General features: G+C 42.3%; 1 protein-coding gene across 1 annotated transcript in view; it reads left to right on the plus strand.

The window, feature by feature from the left end:
* Positions 1–10461: 10461 nt before the first annotated feature.
* Positions 10462–22725, plus strand: part of LOC115113230 (regulating synaptic membrane exocytosis protein 1-like) — a 73993-nt gene continuing 61729 nt past the window's right edge. Inside the window, exons 1-2 of the mRNA XM_065012798.1 lie at positions 10462–10673; positions 15269–15343. Coding sequence (XP_064868870.1) covers positions 10510–10673; positions 15269–15343 — 239 coding nt within the window. The 5' untranslated portion in view covers positions 10462–10509. The remainder of the gene's footprint in view (positions 10674–15268; positions 15344–22725) is intronic.

Here is a 22725-nt window from a genome sequence, read left to right on the forward strand (position 1 = left end):
AGTAATAAACACTTGCATTTTCTCACAATTGACAATTTGGAGAGATGGGCTGAATGATCCATGAATTTAGTCAATTTAGTCATATTTTTTGAGGATGCAAATACAATTTTCACACAATCATCAAAAAACAGAACACAGATTTCTGTGACTTTCAGTCCAAAACACCAGTCCTAGATTCAAAATATTTTATTCGTCAGGCCAAGCAATTGACCTAATGCAATTTTTGGCACATGTCAAGGCTGGTCTTGGACTGATTTAAATGTGTAAAGCTAAGGCGCAGCTAGCTCATCAGCATTAGGTTCTAGGTCATTAAGAAGTATGCCAGTCCATCATTGTTTACATTGTGTGTTTGAAGCAGTTGGCTTCTCAATGAATCACAGTGTTATGCATTGGGGCGAATGGAATGGGCAGAATGAAAGGCAAGCAGATCTCTAATCTAGACAAATGCCAAGAACTGTTAGCACTGTCTGTTAGCACTTCATCTAATGACAATCCAGCTTTCCATTGTGTCTTTGCATCTCGTGTTAATCACCTTTTGATATTGGTATTTGGGTCAAGAGCACAAGAACACAATGATGCTAGACCCTCCTGGTTAACATTCCAAACCTTAATTTCCCACATTTCTCTTCAGGACATCTACAGCAGTGGTTCCCACATTTTGGGGAGTGCACCCTTTTCTCAAATATCCCACAAATACATATACAGTGGGGCAAAACAGTATTTAGTCAGCCACCAATTGTGCAAGTTCTCCCACTTAAAAAGATGAGAGAGGCCTGTAATTTTCATCATAGGTACACTTCAACTATGATAGACAAAATTAGGAAAAAAAATCCAGAAAATCATATTGTAGGATTTTTTAATGAATTTATTTGCAAATTATGGTGGAAAATAAGTATTTGGTCACCTACAAACAAGCAAGATTTCTGGCTCTCAAAGACCTGTAACTTATTCTTTAAGAGGCTCCTCTGTCCTCCACTCGTTACCTGTATTAATGGCACCTGTTTGAACTTGTTATCAGTATAAAAGACACCTGTCCACAATCTCAAACAGTCAAACTCCACTATGGCCAAGACCAAAGAGCGGTCAAAGAACACCAGAAACAAAATTGTAGACCTGCACCAGGCTGGGAAGACTGAATGGGAGCAATTATTAGGAAATGGAAGACATACAAGACCACTGATAATCTCCCTCGATCTGGGGCTCCACGCAAGATCTCACCCCGTGGGGTCAAAATTATCACAAGAACGGTGAGCAAAAATCCCAGAACCACACGGGGGGACCTAGTGAAGGACCTGCAGAGAGCTGGGACCAAAGTAACAACGCCTAGCATCAGTAACACACTACGCCGCCAGGGACTCAAATCCTGCAGTGCCAGACGTGTCCTCCTGCTTAAGTCAGTACATGTCCAGGACCGTCTGAAGTTTGCTAGAGAGCATTTGGATGATCCAGAAGAAGATTGAGAATGCCATATGGTCAGATGAAACCAAAATATAACTTTTTGGTAAAAACTCAAATCGTCGTGTTTGGAGGACAAAGAATGCTGAGTTGCATCCAAAGAACACCATACCTACTGTGAAGCATGGGGGTGGAAACATCATGCTTTGGGGCTGTTTTCCTCAAATGGACCAGGACGACTGATCCGTGTAAAGGAAAGAATGAATGGGGCCATGTATCGTGAGATTTTGAGTGAAAACCTCTTTCCATCAGCAAGGGCATTGATGATGAAACATGGCTGGGTCTTTCAGCATGACAATGATCCCAAACACACCATCCGGGCAATGAAGGAGTGGCTTCGTAAGAAGCATTTCAAGGTCCTGGAGTGGCCTAGCCAGTGTCCAGATCTCAACCCCATAGAAAATCTTTGGAGGGAGTTGAAAGTCCGTGTTGCCCAGCAACAGCCCCAAAACATCACTGCTCTAGAGGAGATCTGCATGGAGGAATGGGCTAAAATACCAGCAACAGTGTGTGAAAACCTTGTGAAGACTTACAGAAAATGTTTGACCTCTGTCATTGCCAACAAAGGGAATATAACAAAGTATGGAGATAAACTTTTGTTATTGACCAAATACTTATTTTCCACCATAATTGGCAAATAAATTCATTACAAATCATACAATGTGATTTTCTGGATTTTTTTTCTCATTTTGTCTGTCATAGTTGTGGGCGGCAGGGTAGCCTAGTGGTTAGAGCGTTGGACTAGTAACCGGAATGTTGCGAGTTCAAACCCCCGAGCTGACAAGGTACAAATCTGTCGTTCTGCCCCTGAACAGGCAGTTAACTCACTGTTCCCAGGCCATCATTGAAAATAAGAATGTGTTCTTAACTGACTTGCCTGGTTAAATAAAGGTAAAAAAATAAATAAAAAAATAAAAAATAGTTGAAGTGTACCTATGATGAAAATTACAGGCCTCTCTCATCTTTTTAAGTGGGAGAACTTGCACAATTGGTGGCTGACTAAATACTTTTTTGCCCTACTGTACACATGACACCATTTATAGAATGGCAAGAAAATGAGCTTTAAAACAGCAACATTTTTGGTGCACCCAATGACAAAATGTGAAGCATTGCAGTAAATAAGGGGCAGAGGAGGCATGGGATATTCCCCAATGCTGGAAGGGGGGCATGAGTGAAATAGTTTGGGAACCCCTGATCTACAGGACCAGGTGTCACAGGAAGTCCAAGAAGATCATCAAGGACCTCAGCCACCCGAGCCAAGGTCTGTTCACCCTGCTACCATCTAGAAGGCGGGGACAGAACAGGTGCATCAAAGCTGGGACCGAGAGACTGAAAAATAATCTCCAGGCCATCAGACTGTTAAATAGTCACCACTAGCCGGCCTCTGCCCAGTACCTTACCCTGAACTTTAGTCACTGTTACTAGCCTGCTACCACCCTGCACCTTAGAGACGGCTGCCCTATACAGGTGCATCAAAGCTGGGGCCGAGAGACTGAAAAACAGCTTCTATCTCAAGGCCATCAGACTGTTAAACAGCTACCACTAACATTGAGTGGCTGCTGCCAACACACTGACTCAACTCCAGCCACTTTAATAATGGGAATTGATGGGAATTGATGTAAAATATATCACTAGTCACTTTAAACAATGCCACTTAATATAATGTTTACATACCCTACATTATTCATCTCATATGTATACGTATATACTTTACTCTATATCATCTACTGCATCTTTATGTAATACATGTATCACTAGCCACTTTAACTATGCCACTTTGTTTACATACTCATCTCATATGTATATACTGTACTCGATACCATCTACTGTATCTTGCCTATGCCGCTCTGTACCATCACTCATTCATATATCTTTATGTACATAATCTTTATCCCCTTACACTTGTGTGTATAAGGTAGTAGTTTTGGAATTGTTAGTTAGATTACTTGTTGGTTATTACTGCATTGTCGGAACAAGAAGCACAAGCATTTCGCTACACTCGCATTAACATCTGCTAACCATGTGTATGTGACAAATAAAGTTTGATTTGATTTGATTTATATATACACTACAATTCAAAAGTTTGGGGTCACTTTGAAATTTCCTTGTTTTTGAAAGAAAACATTTTTTGTCCATTAAAATAACATCAAATTGATCCGAAATACAGTGTAGACATTGTTAATGACTATTGTAGCTGGAAATGTTAGATTTTTTTATGGCACATCTACATAGGCGTACAGAGGCCCATTATCAGCAACCATCACTCCTGTGTTCCAATGGCACGTTGTTTTAGCTAATCCAAGTTTATAATTTTAAAAGGCTTATTGATCATTAGAAAACCCTTTTGCAATTATGTTAGCACAGCTGACAACTGTTGTTCTGATTAAAGAAGTAATAAAACTGTCCTTCTTTAGACTAGTATCTGGAGCATCAGCATTTGTGGGTTCAATTACATTATCAAAACGGCCAGAAACAAAGCACTTTCTTCTGAAACTTGTCAGCCTATTCTTGTTCTGAGAAATTCCATGCGAGAAATTGCCAAGATACTGAAGATCTGGTACAATGCTGTGTACTACTCCTTCACGGAACAGAGCAAACTGGCCCTAACCAGAATAGAAAGTGGAGCGGGAGGCACAGGTGCACAACTAAGCAAGAGGACAAGTACATTAGAGTGTCTAGTTTGAGAAACAGACATCTCACTAGTCCTCAACTGGCAGCTTCATTAAATAGTACCCTCAAAACACCAGTCTCAATGTCAACAGTGAAGAGGCGTGTTCCTCTGTCCAGTGTCTGTGTTATTTTGCCCATCTTAATCTTTTCTTTTTATTGGCCAGTCTGAGATATGGCTTTTTCTTTGTACCTCTGCCTAGAAGGCCAGCATCCCAGAGTCGCCTCTTCACTGTTTGTCGTTGAGATTGGTGTTTTGCAGGTACTATTTAATGAAGCTGCCAGTTGAGGACTTGCGAATATGACAATATTTTGACAACCGTATTTGCATAAGTATTCTGACCCTTTGCTATGAGATTCAACATTGAGTTAATGTGCATTCTGTTGCCATTGATCATCCTTGGAATTATCCATAGAGCTCAGAGACAGGATTGTGTTAAGGCACAGATCTGGGAAATAGTACCAAAACATTTCTGCAGCATTGAATGTCCCCAAGAGTGGCCTCCATATTCTTAAATTGAAGAAGGTTGGAACCACCAAGACTCTTCCTAGAGCTGGCCGCCCTGCCAAACTGAGCAGTAGGGGGAGAAGGGCCTTAGTCAGGGAGTTGACCAAGAACCCGAAGGTCACTCTGACAGAGCTCCAGAGTTTCTCTGTGGAGATGGAAGAACCTTCCAGAAGGACAACCATCTCATCTCAGCTGCCACTGTTCAGTATAAATACACATGACATCCCACTTGGAGTTAGCCAAAAGGCACCTAAAGGACTCTCAGACTATGAGAAACAAGATTCTCTGGTCTGATGAAACCAAGATTGATTTATTGGCCTGAAATCCAATCGTCAGGTCTGGATTAAATCCTGCCACCATCTCTACAGTAAAGCATGGTGGTGGCAGCATCATGCTGTGGACATGTTTTTCAGCGGCAGGGACCTCAGACTGGGGTGAAGGTTCACCTTCCAACAGGGCAACTACCCTAAGCACACAGCAATGCAGGAGTGGCTTCGGGACAAGTCTTTGAACGTCCTTGAGTGGCCCTGCCAGAGCCCGGACTTGAACCCGATCTAACATCTCTGGAGAGACCTGAAAATAGCAGTGGAGTGACGCTCCCCATCCAACCTGACAGAGCTTGAGAGTATCTGCAGATAACAATGGGAGAAACTCCCCAAATAAGGCGTGCCAAGCTTGTAGTGTCCTACCCAAGAAGACTCGAGGCTGCCAAAGGTGCCAAAGGAACTTCAACAAAGTACTGAGTAAAGGGTCTGAATACTTATGTAACTGTGATATTTCGGTTTTATTTATTTATTTTAAAAAAATTGCAAAGATTTCTAAAAGCCTATTTTTGCTTTGTCACTATGGGATATTGTGTGTAGATTGATGAGGGAATAAAAATATATATATTTTAGAATAAGGCTGTAACGTAACAAATGAGGAAAAAGTTAATAAATGGATTTCTATAGTTTCCAAATTCGGTGCCTTTTTAAGTTTTGGCACATTCATTCCGTGTAGACAGGGTTTAGAGGGTGGCGTAGATGATGTGTCTCTAATGGTCAACCCGTTTTGGAGTAACAGTTCATAATTATTTATATCCGAGCTAGCAGATTTTAAAACAATGGCCAGCACAACTATAGTGCATTCGGAAAGTATTCAGAGCCCTTAATGTCTATATTTGTTTTTGCCATGTGCATTCTATTACAGACACCTTGAAGCAACTGATAATGTAATAAAATGCCAATAATGTATAAAATGCTGAGGAATAAATTGCTAATATCGTAATAAATATTTTGAACACTTAACAAATATGCAAAGAGAAACGACAGTCCATCACTACTTTAAGACATGAAGGTCAATCAATCCAGAAAATTTCAAGAACTTTTAAAGTTTATTCAAGTGCAGTAGCAAAAACCATCAAGCGCTATGATGAAACTGGCTCTCATGAGGACCGCCACAAGTAAGGAAGACCCACAGTTACCTATGCTGCAGAGGATAAGTTCATTAAAGTTAACTGCAGCTCAGATTGCAGCCCAAATAAATGCCTCACAAAGTTCAAGTGACAGACACATCTCAACATCAACTGTTGAGAGGATACTTTGTGAATCAGGCATTCATGGTTGTATTGTTCCAAAGAAACCACTTTTAAAGGACACCAATAATAAGAAGAGACTTGCTTAGGCCAAGAAACACGAGGAATGAACATTAGACTTGTGGAAATCTGTCCTTTGGTCTAATGAGTCCAAATTTGAGATTTTTGGTTCCAAACGTGTCTTTGTGAGACGCATAGTAGGTGAACGGATGGTCTCTGCATGTGTGGTTCCCATCGTGAAGCATGGTTGAGAAGGTCTGATGGTGTGGGGGTGCTTTGCTGGTGACACTATCAGTGATTTATTTAGAATTCAAGGCCGACTTAACCAGCATGGCTACCACAGCATAATGCACAATATACCATCCCATCTGGTTTACGCTTAGTGGGACTGTCACACCCTGATAAGTTTCACCTGTCTTTGTGCTTGTCTCCTCCCCCCACCAGGTGTCTCCCATCTCCCCTCATTATCCCCTGTGTTTTTATATCTGTGTTCTCTGTTTGTCTGTTTTGTTCGTCAAGCCTATCAGTGTTTTTCCCCTTGCGCATATCATTTATATAGTTCCTGTTTTCTAGTTTTCACAGTTTTGAACATTCTGCCTGCCCTGACTCTGAGCCTGCCTGCTGTCCTGGGCCTTGCCCCACCACACTGGATTATTGACCTCTGCCTGCCCTGACCCTGAGACTGCTTGCCGTTCTGTACCTTTTGGAATCTGATCTGGATTATTGACCTCTGCCTGCCCTGACCCTCAGACTGCCTGCCGTTCTGTACCTTTTGGAATCTGATCTGGATTGTTGACCTCTGCCTGCCCTGACCCTCAGACTGCTTGCCGTTCTGTACCTTTTGGAATCTGATCTGGATTATTGACCTCTGCCTGCCCTTGACCTGTCATGTTGCCTGCCCCCTGTTCTAGTAATACACTTTTGTTACTTCAACAATGTCTGCATCTGGGTCTTGCCTAAAACTTGATAGTATGAACTGGCCTAAAATGTGATAGCACGAACTGGCCATGACCGACCCAACAGACTCAGAACAGCTCCACAATGCTGTCTCCCTGCGAGGAGCCACCATTGGATGACACGAGGAGTTACTGCAATGTCTTATGGAGGGACTCCATACCCTGACAAAACGCCATGACCAGGCATTTGACTCTTTGCTGGAGCAATTCCGCGGATTCCCCACTGGGCAGTGGGTCACACCCGTAATCTCCCAGCCTATCCCAGTGTCCCGAGAACCCCGCTTACCTCCTCTGGAGCGCTACGCTGGAGAATCCAGAACCAGGCTTTTTTCTCCCAGTTCTCCCTCATTTTTGAGTTGCAGCCTTCTTCGTTCCCCTCGGACCGCTCGAGGACAGTGTACATCATAATTCTGATGAACGGGAGGGCATTTGCCTGGGATAGGGCGGTGTGGGAGCAACAGTCCACCATCTGCCTCATTCTAGAGGAATTTGTGGCAGAAGTATGGAAGGTGTTTGATTAACCATTGTCCGGGAGAGAGGCTGCTCGTAAGATGCTCCAGCTACGTCAAGACTCCCATAGTGTGGCAGACTACGCAATGGATTTTCACACTGTGGCGGCTGAGAGTGCCTGGAACTCGGAAGCATTGTTCGACGATACAAATCATCTGTCCTCGGTTGCGACACTCACTACCGAGTTCCAAACGGCCTCTGTTGGCAACGTCAGCACAATAACTATTCATGTGGTCCTCCATGGGTTTCCATGGAGGACCACACAACATACTGTATCATCGCGACTCAAAGTTTACTTCAATATGATGGTCATTATTGCAATACTTGTGCGTAAAGGGATTTCCACCGTCATTTCTCGCATGATTAAATTTACTGACAATAAGAAAATCCGGCCCATTCACTTATGTAATACGCCAGGAGGTGGCGATTCTGCATGTACCAGATTACATTTGGACCTAGCGAAATGTGGAAAAACTACACCATTTAAGGCCGTCTCTAAAGTTCACATGTTCAACTCAGTGCTAGACACTCATTATTATAATTTTGTAGCTTTTCCTAAACCTTAACCCTAACCTTAAGAATTTGGAATTAATGTCTACATTTAAGTTTAACCCTAACCGTAACCATTCGGTAGGGATGCCCAAACTTCAGTTTTAGTTTAAACTTTTGCAGAGTTTGATTGACAGTTAAGATATGGCACACATGGCCGAATTAAAACATCAAGCCATGGCATAATTCTGTGACAGCTAAAATATGCCAACACATGATGCAATTCTGTAAACTTCTGGCCCTTCTTTGGACACTGTGTTAACTAACCTCCAGATGAGCTTCAATGCCATACAACTCTCCTTCCGTGGCCTCCAGCTGCTCTTAAATGCAAGTTAAACTAAATGCCTGCTCTTCAACCGATCGCTGCCCGCACTTGCCCGCCCGTCTAGCATCACTACTCTGGACGGTTCTGACTTAGAATATGTGGACAACTACAAATACCTAGGTGTCTGGTTAGACTGTAAACTCTCCTTCCAGACTCACATTAAGCATCTCCAATCTAAAATTAAATCTAGAATCGGCTTCCTATTTCACAACAAAGCATCCTTCACTCATGCTGCAAAACATACCCTCATAAAACTGACTGTCCTGCCGATCCTTGACTTTGACGATGTCATTTCCAAAAAAGCCTCCAACACTCTACTCAGCAAATTGGATACAGTCTATCACAGTGCCATCCGTTTGGTCACCAAAGCCCCATATACTATCCACCACTGCAACCTGTATGCTCTCATTGGCTGGCCCTCGCTTCATATTCATCGCCAAACCCACTGGCTCCAGGTTATCTATAAGTCTTTGCTAGGTAAAGCCCCGCCTTATCTCAGCTCACTGGTCACCATAGCATCACCCACCCGTAGCACGCGCTCCAGCAGGTATATTTCACTGGTCACCCCCAAAGCCAATTCCTCTTTTGGCCGCCTTTCCTTCCAGTTCTCTGATGCCAATGACTGGAATGAATTGCAAAAATCACTGAAGCTGGCGACTCATATCTACCTCACTAACTTTAAGCACCAGCTGTCAGAGCAACTCACAGATCACTGCACCTGTACATAGCCCATCTGTAAATTGCATTGATTTAACATTAATTTGCACTTGCCATTCAAAATGAATTCCATGCAATATGATTTATGTTGTTGTCAATACTTTTGGGTTATTGTTTTGCTGCTTGCAATATCATTATTATCTTTGTTTGCAATAATAATAATGTTGTTCTCGAATTCAAACAGGTTTCTTGATATTAAAGGCACAAAAGTAATTCCACAAAACTCTAGCACTAGTAATACTGTATGTAGCCTAACTATGAAACATCAGCGTCGAGCTAAACTGAAAGTGAAAGAGTTCTGATGTGAGTATCTCAAACAGGCAGCCAACAGTTAGGCTACGACTCTTGTTGGGCGCAATTCACTGACAATAATATGCAATAGTATGATATGTAGGCTAAGTTGATTTGTAAACTAAAATACAAATCAAATTCTCATTACGATAGAGGGAATAATGTTTTATGAAAAAAACGGGGCATATTTTGGTTATCTCGTTTTGAGTCTCGCCGCCGGCCGCCCACTGCCCTGTCCATGGTCCTGAAATGGGCTCATACAAATTTTTAGTGTAGGGTAGGCAACCAATGCTAAATTTGTGTTGCGAGTATTTTCAGCTGGGGCCCTAACAAGATACAACAACACTACTGACACACACGCACACGCACACGAGGAAGGGAGGATGGGAAGCGCGTCACTAGCACACTACGATTGGTGAAGTGAGAGAGAAAATTGTGCAAGCGCCTTGTACGGTGAACCCCCATTCTCAAATGACAATGCGCGCTCCCGGCGTGAGAAGGTGTGCTCGTTTCAGGGGCTGCGGTCCCATTGACTGTTCTACATCTCCCTGACAGCGGCAGCATCAGCAGCAGAGCGCGGCTGCGTTAGAAAACAAGGCACCCAGTCAGCGGATCAACCTGGGCAGCGGCAGAGTAACATCTCTCCGCTGTGAAGAAAGCTAAGCCTTCCCAGGTGACCGAGTATCATTCTCCACTAGAGATGGGTTCCCGGTAACTGGAAGTGGAGGGGAGAGGCGGGAGGGAGGGGGGTGGGGGGGAGAAGAGAAAAGAGCGAGAGAGAGGCAGAGGAAAGGCGACTAGGAACCGAAGAAGCACTACAGCCGTGGGTGCCCGCCACCATGAGAGCCTTGCATCACTTGCCCAAGCCGTTGCTTCGTCCGTGGGCCATGTCGTGATACGTGGGCTCCGCCAGCGGGATTTCTGTCCGTAATCCGAGCCGCCGAGGAAGGGGGAGAAGATGTCCGCCTCGGTGGGCCCTCGGGGCGGCCCGCGCCCACCCGTTGCGCCGGTGTCCATGCCTGAGCCGGACCTTAGCCATCTGACTGAGGAAGAGAGGAAGATAATCATGGCCGTGTTAGCTCGACAGAAGGAGGAGGAGGAGAAGGAAGAGGCCATGTTAAAGTAAGAGAGACATTGGGGCTATTTCTGCTCTGGAGATGTTGGGGAGATGTAGTGCAGAGATGATGCTCATACTGCTGCTCATCGGCCGCTAGGCTACCAATAGATACCAAACCTATACAAATATCTGCCTTCCTAACCTTAACCGAAAATGCTATTGACGTGTGTGTGTGTGTGTGTGTGTATCAGCATGTATAGCCCCAGCTCCTCTAGGCAAATATAGTGTAGCCTATTTTCGCCCTCACTCTCAACCATCTAGAGCCTATATTTTAGTCTACACAGTTAAGATGCCCTAACACGCTGTGTGTGTGCGTGTGTGAAAGAGAGAGGGAGGAAGAGGTTTCTGAGTAAGCATGTGTTGGGTCAGCGCTGTCACAGGTGTAAGAGACGAACAGCGTGAGAGAGGGAGGGAGAGAAAGAGAACCGGGAGAGAGAGGGGTGTGTCGTCCCCGAGACACGCAGCAGCGTCACACTCCAGTGTCTTCTGATGCCCTAACTAATTTCTTCTCAACCTCACCCATTTCCCGGCAATACAATCATGTGTTCTGTCATATCCGAACAAATTGCTGGCTATATAGGTTATATATAGCCTAGAGCCCAGTATCTCGAGCACTGCGTCCGCAGGCTACAGGCTAACTTCAGGCTGCGATTGCACAACCTGATTCGACCGAGATTCTCTTAATTTCTGCTTGTAAAATCAGTGCATATCTGCTCTAGCGGAGTGTTTCCGTCCCGTATCTCAACAGCTGTTTGCATGTTAGGTCGCTGCTTTGGCGATGCGGTGGGTTGAGTATAACACCGATGTAGGCCAGCGCCAGCACTCTCGCATCAGGCTGCAACAGCCCATCTCTACAGACAGGCTAGCGTAAATGCATGTAGCCTACTCCTTGCCCTATGTGCTGTTTGATTATAGTTGATGATGGTCGAAAATCAGCACAGTCAGCCTGTGCTATTTTAGTATTTTCACACACAGACCTTGCGTCGGCGTGGAAGGAGCACGTCTATTGTATTTGTCACGACAAAACATCGAAGGTTTGTCGTCGTGACTTAGACGTAACCTTATCTGAGTAGCACATTACTCCACAGATTGACTGTCAAACTGCAGCGAGGTGATATGACGTTAAACATGTCACTGCTATCGCATAGTCTTATAGAGAACGAATAACCGGGCTCCTATGAGAACTCCTCTGCTATTCACGTCTGTGTTCTATTTTAGGCTCCTTGTGCAGAGTGATGGTCCTGTACTGAAACTGCCGATCGATTTATTGAATCTAAAGAAGGAAGTGTCCAATGCACACGTGATCATGCATCATTTTCATTTTAGGCTATGCATTGGCCCTATAACACTATAGCATTTGTGTGTGTGTGTGTGTGTGTGTGTGTGTGTGTGTGTGTGTGTGTGTGTGTGTGTGTGTGTGTGTGTGTGTGTGTGTGTGTGCGCGCGCATGCATGCTTCGCATGCTCATGTGGTTTGCTGTGTGATCTTAATTGCTACAGTAGCCTGTGTGCCCTTACTCTAGAGAGGAAAATAGCCTTTTAAGTCTTCCACTCACAGAACTCACCTATATCTGATAGCATCATTCACTCTAATCACAACATCAGATTACAGCCGACGCGGACTGAACTGATATGTAATCTAATCTGCGCATTCTATGCTGTAAAACTAAACCCACTAATGTGAGAAGCACTGATGAAACATAGACACAGGACTATGACACCCCATATACAGTTCCAGTCAAAAGTTTGGACAAACCTACTCATTCAAGGGTTTTTCTTAATTTTTTACAATTTTCTACAATGTATAATAATAGTGAAGACATCAAAACGATGAAATAACACAAATGGAATCATGTAGTAACCAAAAAAAGTGTTAAACAAATCAAAATATATTTTACATTTGAGATTCTTCAAAGTACCACCCTTTGCCTTGATGACAGCTTTGCACACTCTTGGCATTTGCTCAATCAGTTTCAGCTGGAACAGTCTTGAAGGAGTTCCCACATATGTTGAGCACTTGTTGGCTGTTAGTCCTTCACTCTGTGGTCCAACTCATCCCAAACATCTCAATTGGGTTGAGGTCAGGTGGTTGTGGAGGTCAGGTCATCTGATACAGCAATCCATCACTCTCCTTAGTCAGATAGCCCTTATACAGCCTAGAGGTGCGATTTGGGTCATTGTCCTGTTGAAAACAAAATGATAGTCCCACTAAGCGCAAACCAGATGGGATGGCGTATCGCTACAGAATGCTGTGGTAGTCTTGCTGGTTAAGTATATCTTGAATTCTAAATAAATCACTGACAGTGTCACCAGCAAAGCACCCCACACCATCACACCTCCTCCTCCATGCTTCACGGTGGGAACCACACATGCGGAGTTCACCTGCTCTGCGTCTCACAAAGACATGGGGGTTAGAAGCAAAAATCTTACATTTAGACTCATCAGACCAAAGGACAGAATTCCACTAGTCTAATATCCACTCCTCGTGTTTCTTTGCCCAAGCAAGTCTCTTCTTCTTTTGTGTCCTTTAGTAGTGGTTTCTTTGCAGCAATTCCAACACAAAGGCCTGATTCATGCATTCACCTCTGAACAGTTGATGTTGAGATGTGTCAGTTACTTGAACTCTGTGAAGCATTTTTTTTGGCTGCAATCTGAGGTGCAGTTAACTCTAATGAACTTATCCTATGCAGCAGAGGTAACTCTGGGTCTTTCTTTCCTGTGGTGGTCCCCATGAGAGCCAGTTTCATCATAGTGCCTGAAGGGATTTTAAATGTTCAGTATCGACTTACCTTCATGTCTTCAAGTAGTGATGGACGGTCGTTTCTCTTTACTTGTTTGAGCTGCTCATGCCATAATATGGACTTGGTCTTTTACCAAATAGGCCTATCTTCTGTATACCACCCCTACCTTGTCACAAAACATCTGATTGGCTCAAACGCATTAAGAAGGAAAGACATTTCACAAATGAACTTTTAACAAGGCAAACCTGTTAATGAAAATGCACTCCAGGTGACTACCTCATGAAGCTGGTTGAGAGAATGCCAAGCATGTGCAAAGCTTTCATCAAGGCAAAGGGAGGCTCCTTTGACGAATCTCAAATATAAAATACATTTTGATTAGTTTAAAACACTTTTTTGGTTACTACATGATTCTATATGTGTTATTACATAGTTTTGATGTCTTCACTATTATTCTGCAATGTAGAAAATAGTCAAAATAGAGGAAAACCCTTGAATGGGTAGGTGTGTCCAAACTGGTACTGATCACACACACACACACACACACACACACACACACACACACACACACACACACACACACACTGGGCACTGGGATTTAATCCAATCTGCCATATCAATATTTACACACTGCATTTGTATTCATACTATCTGCCCTTGCATATGTGTGGGTGTGTGTGTACTGTATGTGCAGATATTTTCATGCATAGGTCACAGTCAGAACAAAAGTATCTGATGGTTGTAAGATTGCAGTGTGCTCCTCTGGTACTGTTTCCTAATAATTAGGTTTTGCTTATACAGCAACTTTTTCACCCAATCGGTGTAATTGAAGAATGGCGGTTTGAACAGCTGAAATACTGGACAGTCAGACACATTTGCAATCGAACCCAATTTTTTTTCATAACACCCATCTAATGACAGCTCAAACACAGTGTTAACAGATATGTCACCCCTTTCAGTTTTAGACAGAACGCCTCCATGTTGTGGGGTTCTCAAACGGTTTTATCTGTGATCAAGATAATCAGAGGACCAACCCATTGATGTGTCAGATTACTGAGGGGAAAAAAGAAAACAGTAGATATTTTGAGGTAAAAGTGAAAACATTCCAGTGTATAATTATCTTATCAGAAATATAATTTTTTAAGTCATTGTTGTGTAGTTCTAAAATATCATGAATCAGTGTTCTTTGTTATTGTAATTGATGTTCTACATAGCAACTTATTTTCTCTATTCTGATTGGTCAGGTGTTGGTTAATTGTTGATGGAGAACAGGAAGTAGTGGATTTGATTTATGGCTATGAAAGGGTTTTCACTAGATAGCACAGTCACAAAGTAAAAATGGGCTATACCATATCAGTTCATGAAAACAAAAATGTGCTATTTGGTCTTAATTTAAGGTTAGGCTTAGGCATAAGGTTAGCAGTGTGGTTAAGGTTAGGGTTAAGTTTGAAAGCACATCCTAATAAGATAAATTGTACAAATAGGTGGGGTTTATTACTTTGTGGCTGTGGTAACTAGTGATGACACTGAATGTGGTAATTTCACCCATCCAATGTTTAATCACCTTCCCGTGCTCAGATATTGCAGGTATCAACAAATGGTTGGGTGCCATATCATCGATTGTGCATTTGGGTACCAGATTGCCATAACAAATTATGTGGTTAGCTGATATGTAAAATACCTATTCAGGCATTATAAGATCTAGCAGGTGTCAGCAACGTCTGAGCAGAGGAATCCGACCAATGTCTAAATAGAGAGTCATGCATACACCTTCTAAAGAACCCTCAAACCACACCGATGTATAACATTTGACAACGTTTTCTGACAACATTCCAATCACATTGTCCCTTTCGTGTGTTCCAGGGAAGAGAAGCCCATCCAAGCAAGAACTGTGAACCTGGTAGGCCAAAAGAAGCCTCCTCAGCAAAATGATGTCAGGTAAAAACCACTATACAACCATATTTTGCTTACTATTTCTTTTTAATGGTCAGCTGGTTACTGTAACACAGTCTTGGGGTGGTCAGAAAGCCTGGGTTTGAGCCCAGTCGGTCACATGGCTTCCTAAACCCGGGATGGGTCTCTGAGGACATTGTGGTCGAAGGGGGGTGAAGTGTAACGGATGTGGTTTGGTGCGCGCGTAATGCGTAACCTTCCCTGAGACCTGAAGATTTGTGTTAGCTCCCCAAGCTAATGGACAACATTCCACAACCCAGTGAGAAGATGGACATCACTTGTCAATGAACTCTTAAGTACTATTGAGCCATCCTTTAGTCTTTGACATGGGTTTGTGCTGTGGATAAGTGGTTAAGCCTGATGCCCCTAACAGCTGGTCCAGGGTCAGATATTCTGTATCCTCCTAGAGGTTAGAAAGTTAGAATTTGCGGTTGGGTAATCTGAGCCCAGCAACTTCCTATCACTCTGGCTCTGATGAGAAAAACAGCCAGTATCCATCCAGAGTGATAAGTATGTCATATCGATGTACCGGTATGCCAACTATACGTCCAGCATCTATGTTCCCTTTGACTGAGGCAAGTTTGAGGATGCAGTTGAGAATAGGTAAGTGTTTGTCAGTATGTTTCGGTGTTTTAGGTGGTGGGAGGTGTGGACACCACTTTACACTTATGTCTGTAATAGAGATTGTCTCTGTAGCACATTGAACACATGTTATGTGTGTACGTACTGTAAGTAATTATGTCTGCACAGTCCTGCACATTTACAGTGTGTGTGTGTGTGTGTGTGGTTGTCCATATGAGTGTTTTTTTGCGTTCACTTGTGTGTTTTGTGCAATAATGCATGTGTGTGTGAGAGGTTGAATCAGAGAGCGGTGGGATGAAGAGGCAAATCACATCTGCTTCCCAGAGGAATCCCGGGAATGTGGCCCATTGTGACATTATACCACGAATCCCGGTCAGTATTCTGACACATATGGAATGTCAGCACGGGATTCGAATAATGATAAGCACTTTACTTTGATGAAAAGCAGTGAACTATAAGGAATTTGGTATCACTTGACATGCAGGCTGTTTTGTACATGCACTATCTGTTTTTCTATATATGATCCTAGATGAGCACAGATGTTGATCGGTCATATGAATTTGGGGAGCTCAGGAAATGCAAAGCAGATCTTTGTAAAAGGGCAAGTGAAGTGAATTCAGAATGCATGAATGGAAGACCTACTATTCCCATTGATAGAGAGAAAGATAAACAAATAGAGAGAACAGCTTTCATAACTCTCTGTACGTTAAAGAAGAGCCCTCAACAGCCATGTATTTATTGAGAATGTGAAAAAACACATAATAATTTAGGAACTCTGTCGGGTCTCAACTTACTGTTGAGAGTATGAAGAGTAGAATACACAAGGTGCACATTTGACACTTAGCATGTTTCCTCTTGTTATATTTCACTCACTGACATGTCAGTTAAAACCTTTTGGATTGGTAAATTAGTCTAGTTAGTCTAGCCAGCTATCTAAACTTGTAGTAATCATGGCTGAATTACCGCCCCGGCACGCAGGGCACATGTCCAGGGGCCCTGACCTCCAGGGAGCCTCCTTTCATTTTTTTTTCATTCTCACTCATACAGTTGCTTGTGAAAGTATTCACCCTCCTTGGCATTTTTCCTATTTTGTTGCCTTACAACCTGGAATTAAAATGGATTTTATGGGGTTTGTGTCATTTGATTTACACAACATGCCTACCACTTTGAAGAAGCAAAATATTTTTGGGGGTCGTGAAACAAACAAGAAATAAGACTGAAGAACAGAACTTGAGCGTACATACAGTAACTATTCACCCCCCAAAGTCAATTACAGCTGCAAGTCTCTTGAGGTATGTCTCTATAAGCCTGGCACATGTAGCCACTGTGATTTTTATACATTCTTCAAGGCAAAACTGCTCCAGCTCCTTCAAGTTGGGTGAGTTCCTCTGGTGTACAGCAATCTTTGGATTGAGGTCTGGGCTTTGACTAGGCCATTCTAAGACATGTAAATGTTTCCCCTTAAAGCACTCAAGTGTTGCTTTAGCAGTATGCTTAGGTTCATTGTCGTGCTGTCAGGTGAACCTCCATCCCAGTCTCAAATCTCTCGAAGACTGAAATGTTTCCCTCAAGAATTTCCCTGTATTTAGCGCCATCCATCATTCCTTCAAATCTGACCAGTTTCCCAGTCCTTGCCAATGAAAAACATCCCCACAGCATGATGCTGCCACCACCATGCTTCACTGTACGGATGGTATTCTCTGGGTGATGAAAGGTGTAGAGTTTGCGCCAGACATAGCGTTTTCCTTGATGGCCAAAAAGCTACATTTTAGTCTCATCTGACCAGAGTACCTTCTTCCATTATGTTTGGTTATTGTTTTCTTTAAGCAATGGCTTTTTTCTGGCCACTCTTCCGTAAAGCCCAGCTTTGTGGAGTGTACAGCTTAAAGTTGTCATATGGACAGATACTTCAATCTCCACTGTGGAGCTTTGCAGCTCCTTAAGGGTTATCTTTGGTCTCTTTGTTGCCTCTCTGATTAAATCCCTCCTTGCCTGGTCTGTGAGTTTTGGTGGGCGGCCCTCTCTTGGCAGGTTTGTTGTGGTGCCATATCCTTTCCATTTTTTTTAATAATGGATTTAATGGTGCTCGTGGGATGTTCAAAGTTTCTGATATTTTTTTATAATCCAACCCTGATCTGAACTTCTCCACAACTTTTTCGCTGACCTGTTTGGAGAGCTCCTTGGTCTTCATGGTGCCGCTTGCTTGGTGGTGCCCCTTGCTTAGTGGTGTTGCAGACTCTGGGGCCTTTCAGAACAGGTGTACATATACTGAGATCATGTGACAGATCATGTGACACTTAGATTGCACACATTTGGGCTTTATTTAACTAATTATGTGACTTCTGAGGGTATTGGTTGCACCAGATCTTATTTAGTGTCTTCATAGTAAAGGGGGTGAATACATATGCACGCACCACTTCTCTGTTTTACATTTTTATTTTATTTATTGAAACAAGTAATTTTTTTCATTTCACTTCACCAATTTGGACTATTTTGTGTATGTCCATTACATGAAATCCAAATAAAAATCAATTTAAATTACAGGTTCTAATGCAACAAAATATGAAAAACGCCAAGGGGGATGAATACTTTTGCATGGCACTGTATATCATATTAACATGGCATATGTCAGCAAAATGTGTCAAATTGCAGGAAATTAGCTTTAAAATTGCAACTATTTTTTCTTCTTCAGTAAAGGAAAATATTTTGTTTACTTTTTGGTAATAATATACTTTTCTGATAAAAGATCCCTCTGTACATATGAAATGATAATTTTGAATCGCTGTACTAAGTTAATGTGAGTTCATGTGTAGCGGCTAATTGTATAGTTTATAGGTTATGTGTTTGTAGATCGACTGAGGTAAATGAAATTACAGCAACCAATGTGATAATGGTTAGGGTCATTTTTGATTGCTATTGCTGTTCTCCAAAAAGTATTTTAGACTGATGAAATTGTATAGAAATGCAGTCCATCCGTCCGGGCTTCACTAAAACTCAGACCCTGGTTTCGTCCCTGCTTCTGCCCACTGAGCAACACAGGCTACGTAAGATAACCTCTTAGCATTAGCATCACCTAAAACTCAAGTCAAACATTAGCTAGCATAAGTCACAGTTTCTGCAACTTTATATTTACCATATAGAGCTTACATTACTCTTATCTCTATATGACAGGAATGTATGTTTGTAACATTCTGTAACGATGCACATACAGTACCAGTCAAACGTTTGGACACACCAACTCATTCAAGGGTTTTTCTTTCTTTAAAAAAAAAAACTATTTTCTACATTGTAGAATAATAGGGAAGCAATCAAAACTATTAAATGACACATATGGAATCATGTAGTAACCACTACTAAAGGACACAATAATAAGAAGAGACTTGCTTGGGCCAAGAAACACGAGGAGTGGATATTAGACCAGTGGAAATCTGTCCTTAGTCTGATGAGCCCAAATTTGACATTTTTGGTTCCAACAACCACCATGTCTTTGTGAGACACAGAGTAGAGGAACGGATGATCTCCGCATGTGTGGTTCTCACTGTGAAGCATGGAGGAGTAGAGTGTGGGGTGCTTTGCTAGTGACACTGTCAGTAATTTATTTAGAATTCTAGGAACACTTGACCAGCATCACTACCACATTCTGCAGCGATATGCCATCCCATCTGGTTTGCGCTTGGTGGGACTATCATTTGTTTTTCAACAGGACAATGACCCAACACACCTCCAGGCTGTGTAAGGGCTATCTGCATCAGATGACCAAGCCTCCACAATCACCCGACCTCAACGCAATTGAGATGGTTTGGAATAAGTTGGACTGCAGAGTGAAGGAAAAGCAACCAACAAGTGCTCAGCATATGTGGAAACCCCTTCACGACCATTGGAAAAGCATTCCTCATGAAGTTGGTTGAGAGAATAGCAAGAGTGTGCAAAGCTGTCATCAATGCAAAGGTTGGCTACTTTGAGGAATCTAAATTATAAAGTATATTTTGATTTGTTTAACACTTTTTTGTTTACTACGTGATTCCATGTATGTTATTTCATAGTTTTGATGTCTTCACTATTATTCTACAATGTAGAAAGTAGTACAAATAAAGAAAATCCCTTTTATGAGTAGGTGTGTCCAAACATTTGGCTGGTACCGTATATAAGGTCCAGCTTCTTTCACAAGCCTTTGGAGCAGAGATACTCCTGGGAGGATACTAGCCAATCACAGAGCACAGGAAGTGACTACCGGCCAATCCCAAAGCTCAGGAGTGGACTGCAGTGTTTCTGGGCCATTGCCATGCTCCAGTGTCAAGAGACTGCTTTTAATCACATGTGTAGAATATGCATGGAGTTCCTGACTGCTTACTTCTGTGTGTCTTCACAGGAGAAAGCATGGATACTGTACACACACAAGAGAAGCACAGTTAGTACACAGCTAACTCAACACAACCTAGCATGACTTATGTCCTTTATTTCTCTGCAGTTACAGGATATTGTTCCTTGTGTGGTTCAGCTCGGTGTGAGCGTGTGTGTGTGTGTGTGTGCGTGTACGTGTATGTGCGTGTACGTGTATGTGTGTGTAGGCGTTGCCCACCCTATTGAAGATGGAGCTTCATACAGAAGTGTGTTTGTGTGTGATGGTATGTGTGATTGTAGACGGTGCACTTCCCACCCTGCCGAAGGGAGAGCTCTGTACGACTTTGCCAAGCCATATGAAGCTGGGCATTTCCATGTGAAAGGACCCATGAGCAACAACATGTGAAGCTCAAAGGAGCATGTTAAATTAGGTGTCAAATGATCTATATATTTTCTAAATGAAGGCAGATATACATTTTTCAACTGTTTCCCATCCTGAACATCTGTGACACTAAAATGTAGTGTAAAAAAGAGGGGTCTTAGACAACATCGACCAGAAAAAGTCTTAAAACTTCTTCGGGATCGGGGTCCCATCCTCAGGATAGTTGAGCTAATGTAGGCTAATGTGATTAGCATGAGGTTGTAAGTAACAAGAAAATCTCCCAGGACATACACATGTCTGATATTGGCAGAAAGCTTCAATTCTTGTTCATCTAACTGCACTGTCCAATTTACAGTAGCTATTGCAGTGAAAGAATACCATGCTATTGTTTGAGGAGAGTGCACAATTTTGAACATGAAAAGTTAATAATAAACCAATTAGGCACATTTGGGCAGTCTTGATACAACATTTTGAACAGAAATGCAATGGTTCACTGGATCATCTAAAACTTTGCACACTAGCCTACGTTAGCTCAACTGTCCCGAGGGGGGACCCACCAATCCAATAGAGGTTTTAACATGATTTTTGAATAACTACCTCATTTCCGTACTCCACATATACACTTATTTAGTCCCTCAGACGAACAGTGAATTTCAAACACAAATTCAACCACAAAGATCAGGGAGGTTTTGCAATGCCTCACAAAGAAGAGTGCCTATTGGTAGATGGGTAAACATTTAAATAAAGCAAACATTGACTATTCCTTTGAGCATGGTGAAGTTATCAATTACACTTTGGATGGTGTATCAATACACCCAGTCACTACAAAGATACAGGCATCCTTCCTAACTCAGTTGCCGGAGAGGAAGGAAACCGCTCAGGGATTTCACCATGAGGCCAATGGTGATTTTAAAACAGTTAGAGTTTAATGGCTGTGATAAGAGTTAACTGAGGATGGATCAATAACATTGTAGTTACTCCACAATACTAACCTAATTGACAGAGTAAAAAGATGAAAGCCTTTACAGAATACACATATTCCACATCATGCATCCTGTTTGCAATAAGACACTTAAGTAAAAGTGCAAAAAATGTGGTAAATAAATTAACTTTATGTCCTGAAAACAAAGCATTATGTTTGGGGGACAATCCAAAATAACACACCACTGAGTACCACTCTTCATATTTTCTAGCATGGTGGAGGCTGCATCTTGTTATGGGTTTGCGTGTCATCGTCAAAGACTAGGGAGTTTTTGGGGCCAGAGACCCCTTTTGTGGTATTAAATTCACCACCCCCCCATAATCAGAACACAACTCGATTGAGGTAAAAAAAAAAAAAATTGCATACAAGGTGTTTAACTATGACTTCGAACCAAGTCTTGGGCCCTGCAAAGGAACATTTTAAAGGCCCATCTCTTGGCACCTAATTTCTTGCAATTCTACACATTTTACCATGAGAAAGAGAGATTATTTGGGAGGGTATTGAGTTGAAATATGTGTAATTGGTGGAGTACTGTGGATACCATTATCCGTGAGCCTCCCAGGCCCATGTTGTACAGGGTTCAATTGTAGATTCCTAATATTACATTGTGTTGTGTTACACCCTCTAAACTTATTCCACTGATCCCTTGGCCAAAAGTAATTTAATCTTGTTCTAAAATTCATTGAATAATTCTATTTTTTTAAATCTTGTTTTGAGATCTGGTCATGGACCCCCTGCAGTACCACAGACCCGGACCCCACTTTGAGAACCCCTGCATTAGAGCGCACTAGAGTACAGTACAGTATAATGTACTGAACTCTACTGTGATGTGCTTTACTGTACTGTACTAAACTCTACTCTGCTCTACTGTGCTGTACCGCAATGTCCAAACTCGTCCAAAACATAGTCGTCTATGATTGTTTCAGATTTGGTCTGGTCCAGACCAACCAAAGGTTAGCTCATTACAATAATAGCCCGTGTGTAGAATAATACCCACATGCAAATAATAAGGGCGTTAAATTATTCTACCGTTGTGTACCTATTCAGGGAACATCACCAGGAAGAGAATGATATTCATAT

This window comes from Oncorhynchus nerka, linkage group LG28 (assembly GCF_034236695.1).
Source record: "Oncorhynchus nerka isolate Pitt River linkage group LG28, Oner_Uvic_2.0, whole genome shotgun sequence".
Lineage (NCBI taxonomy): Eukaryota > Metazoa > Chordata > Actinopteri > Salmoniformes > Salmonidae > Oncorhynchus > Oncorhynchus nerka.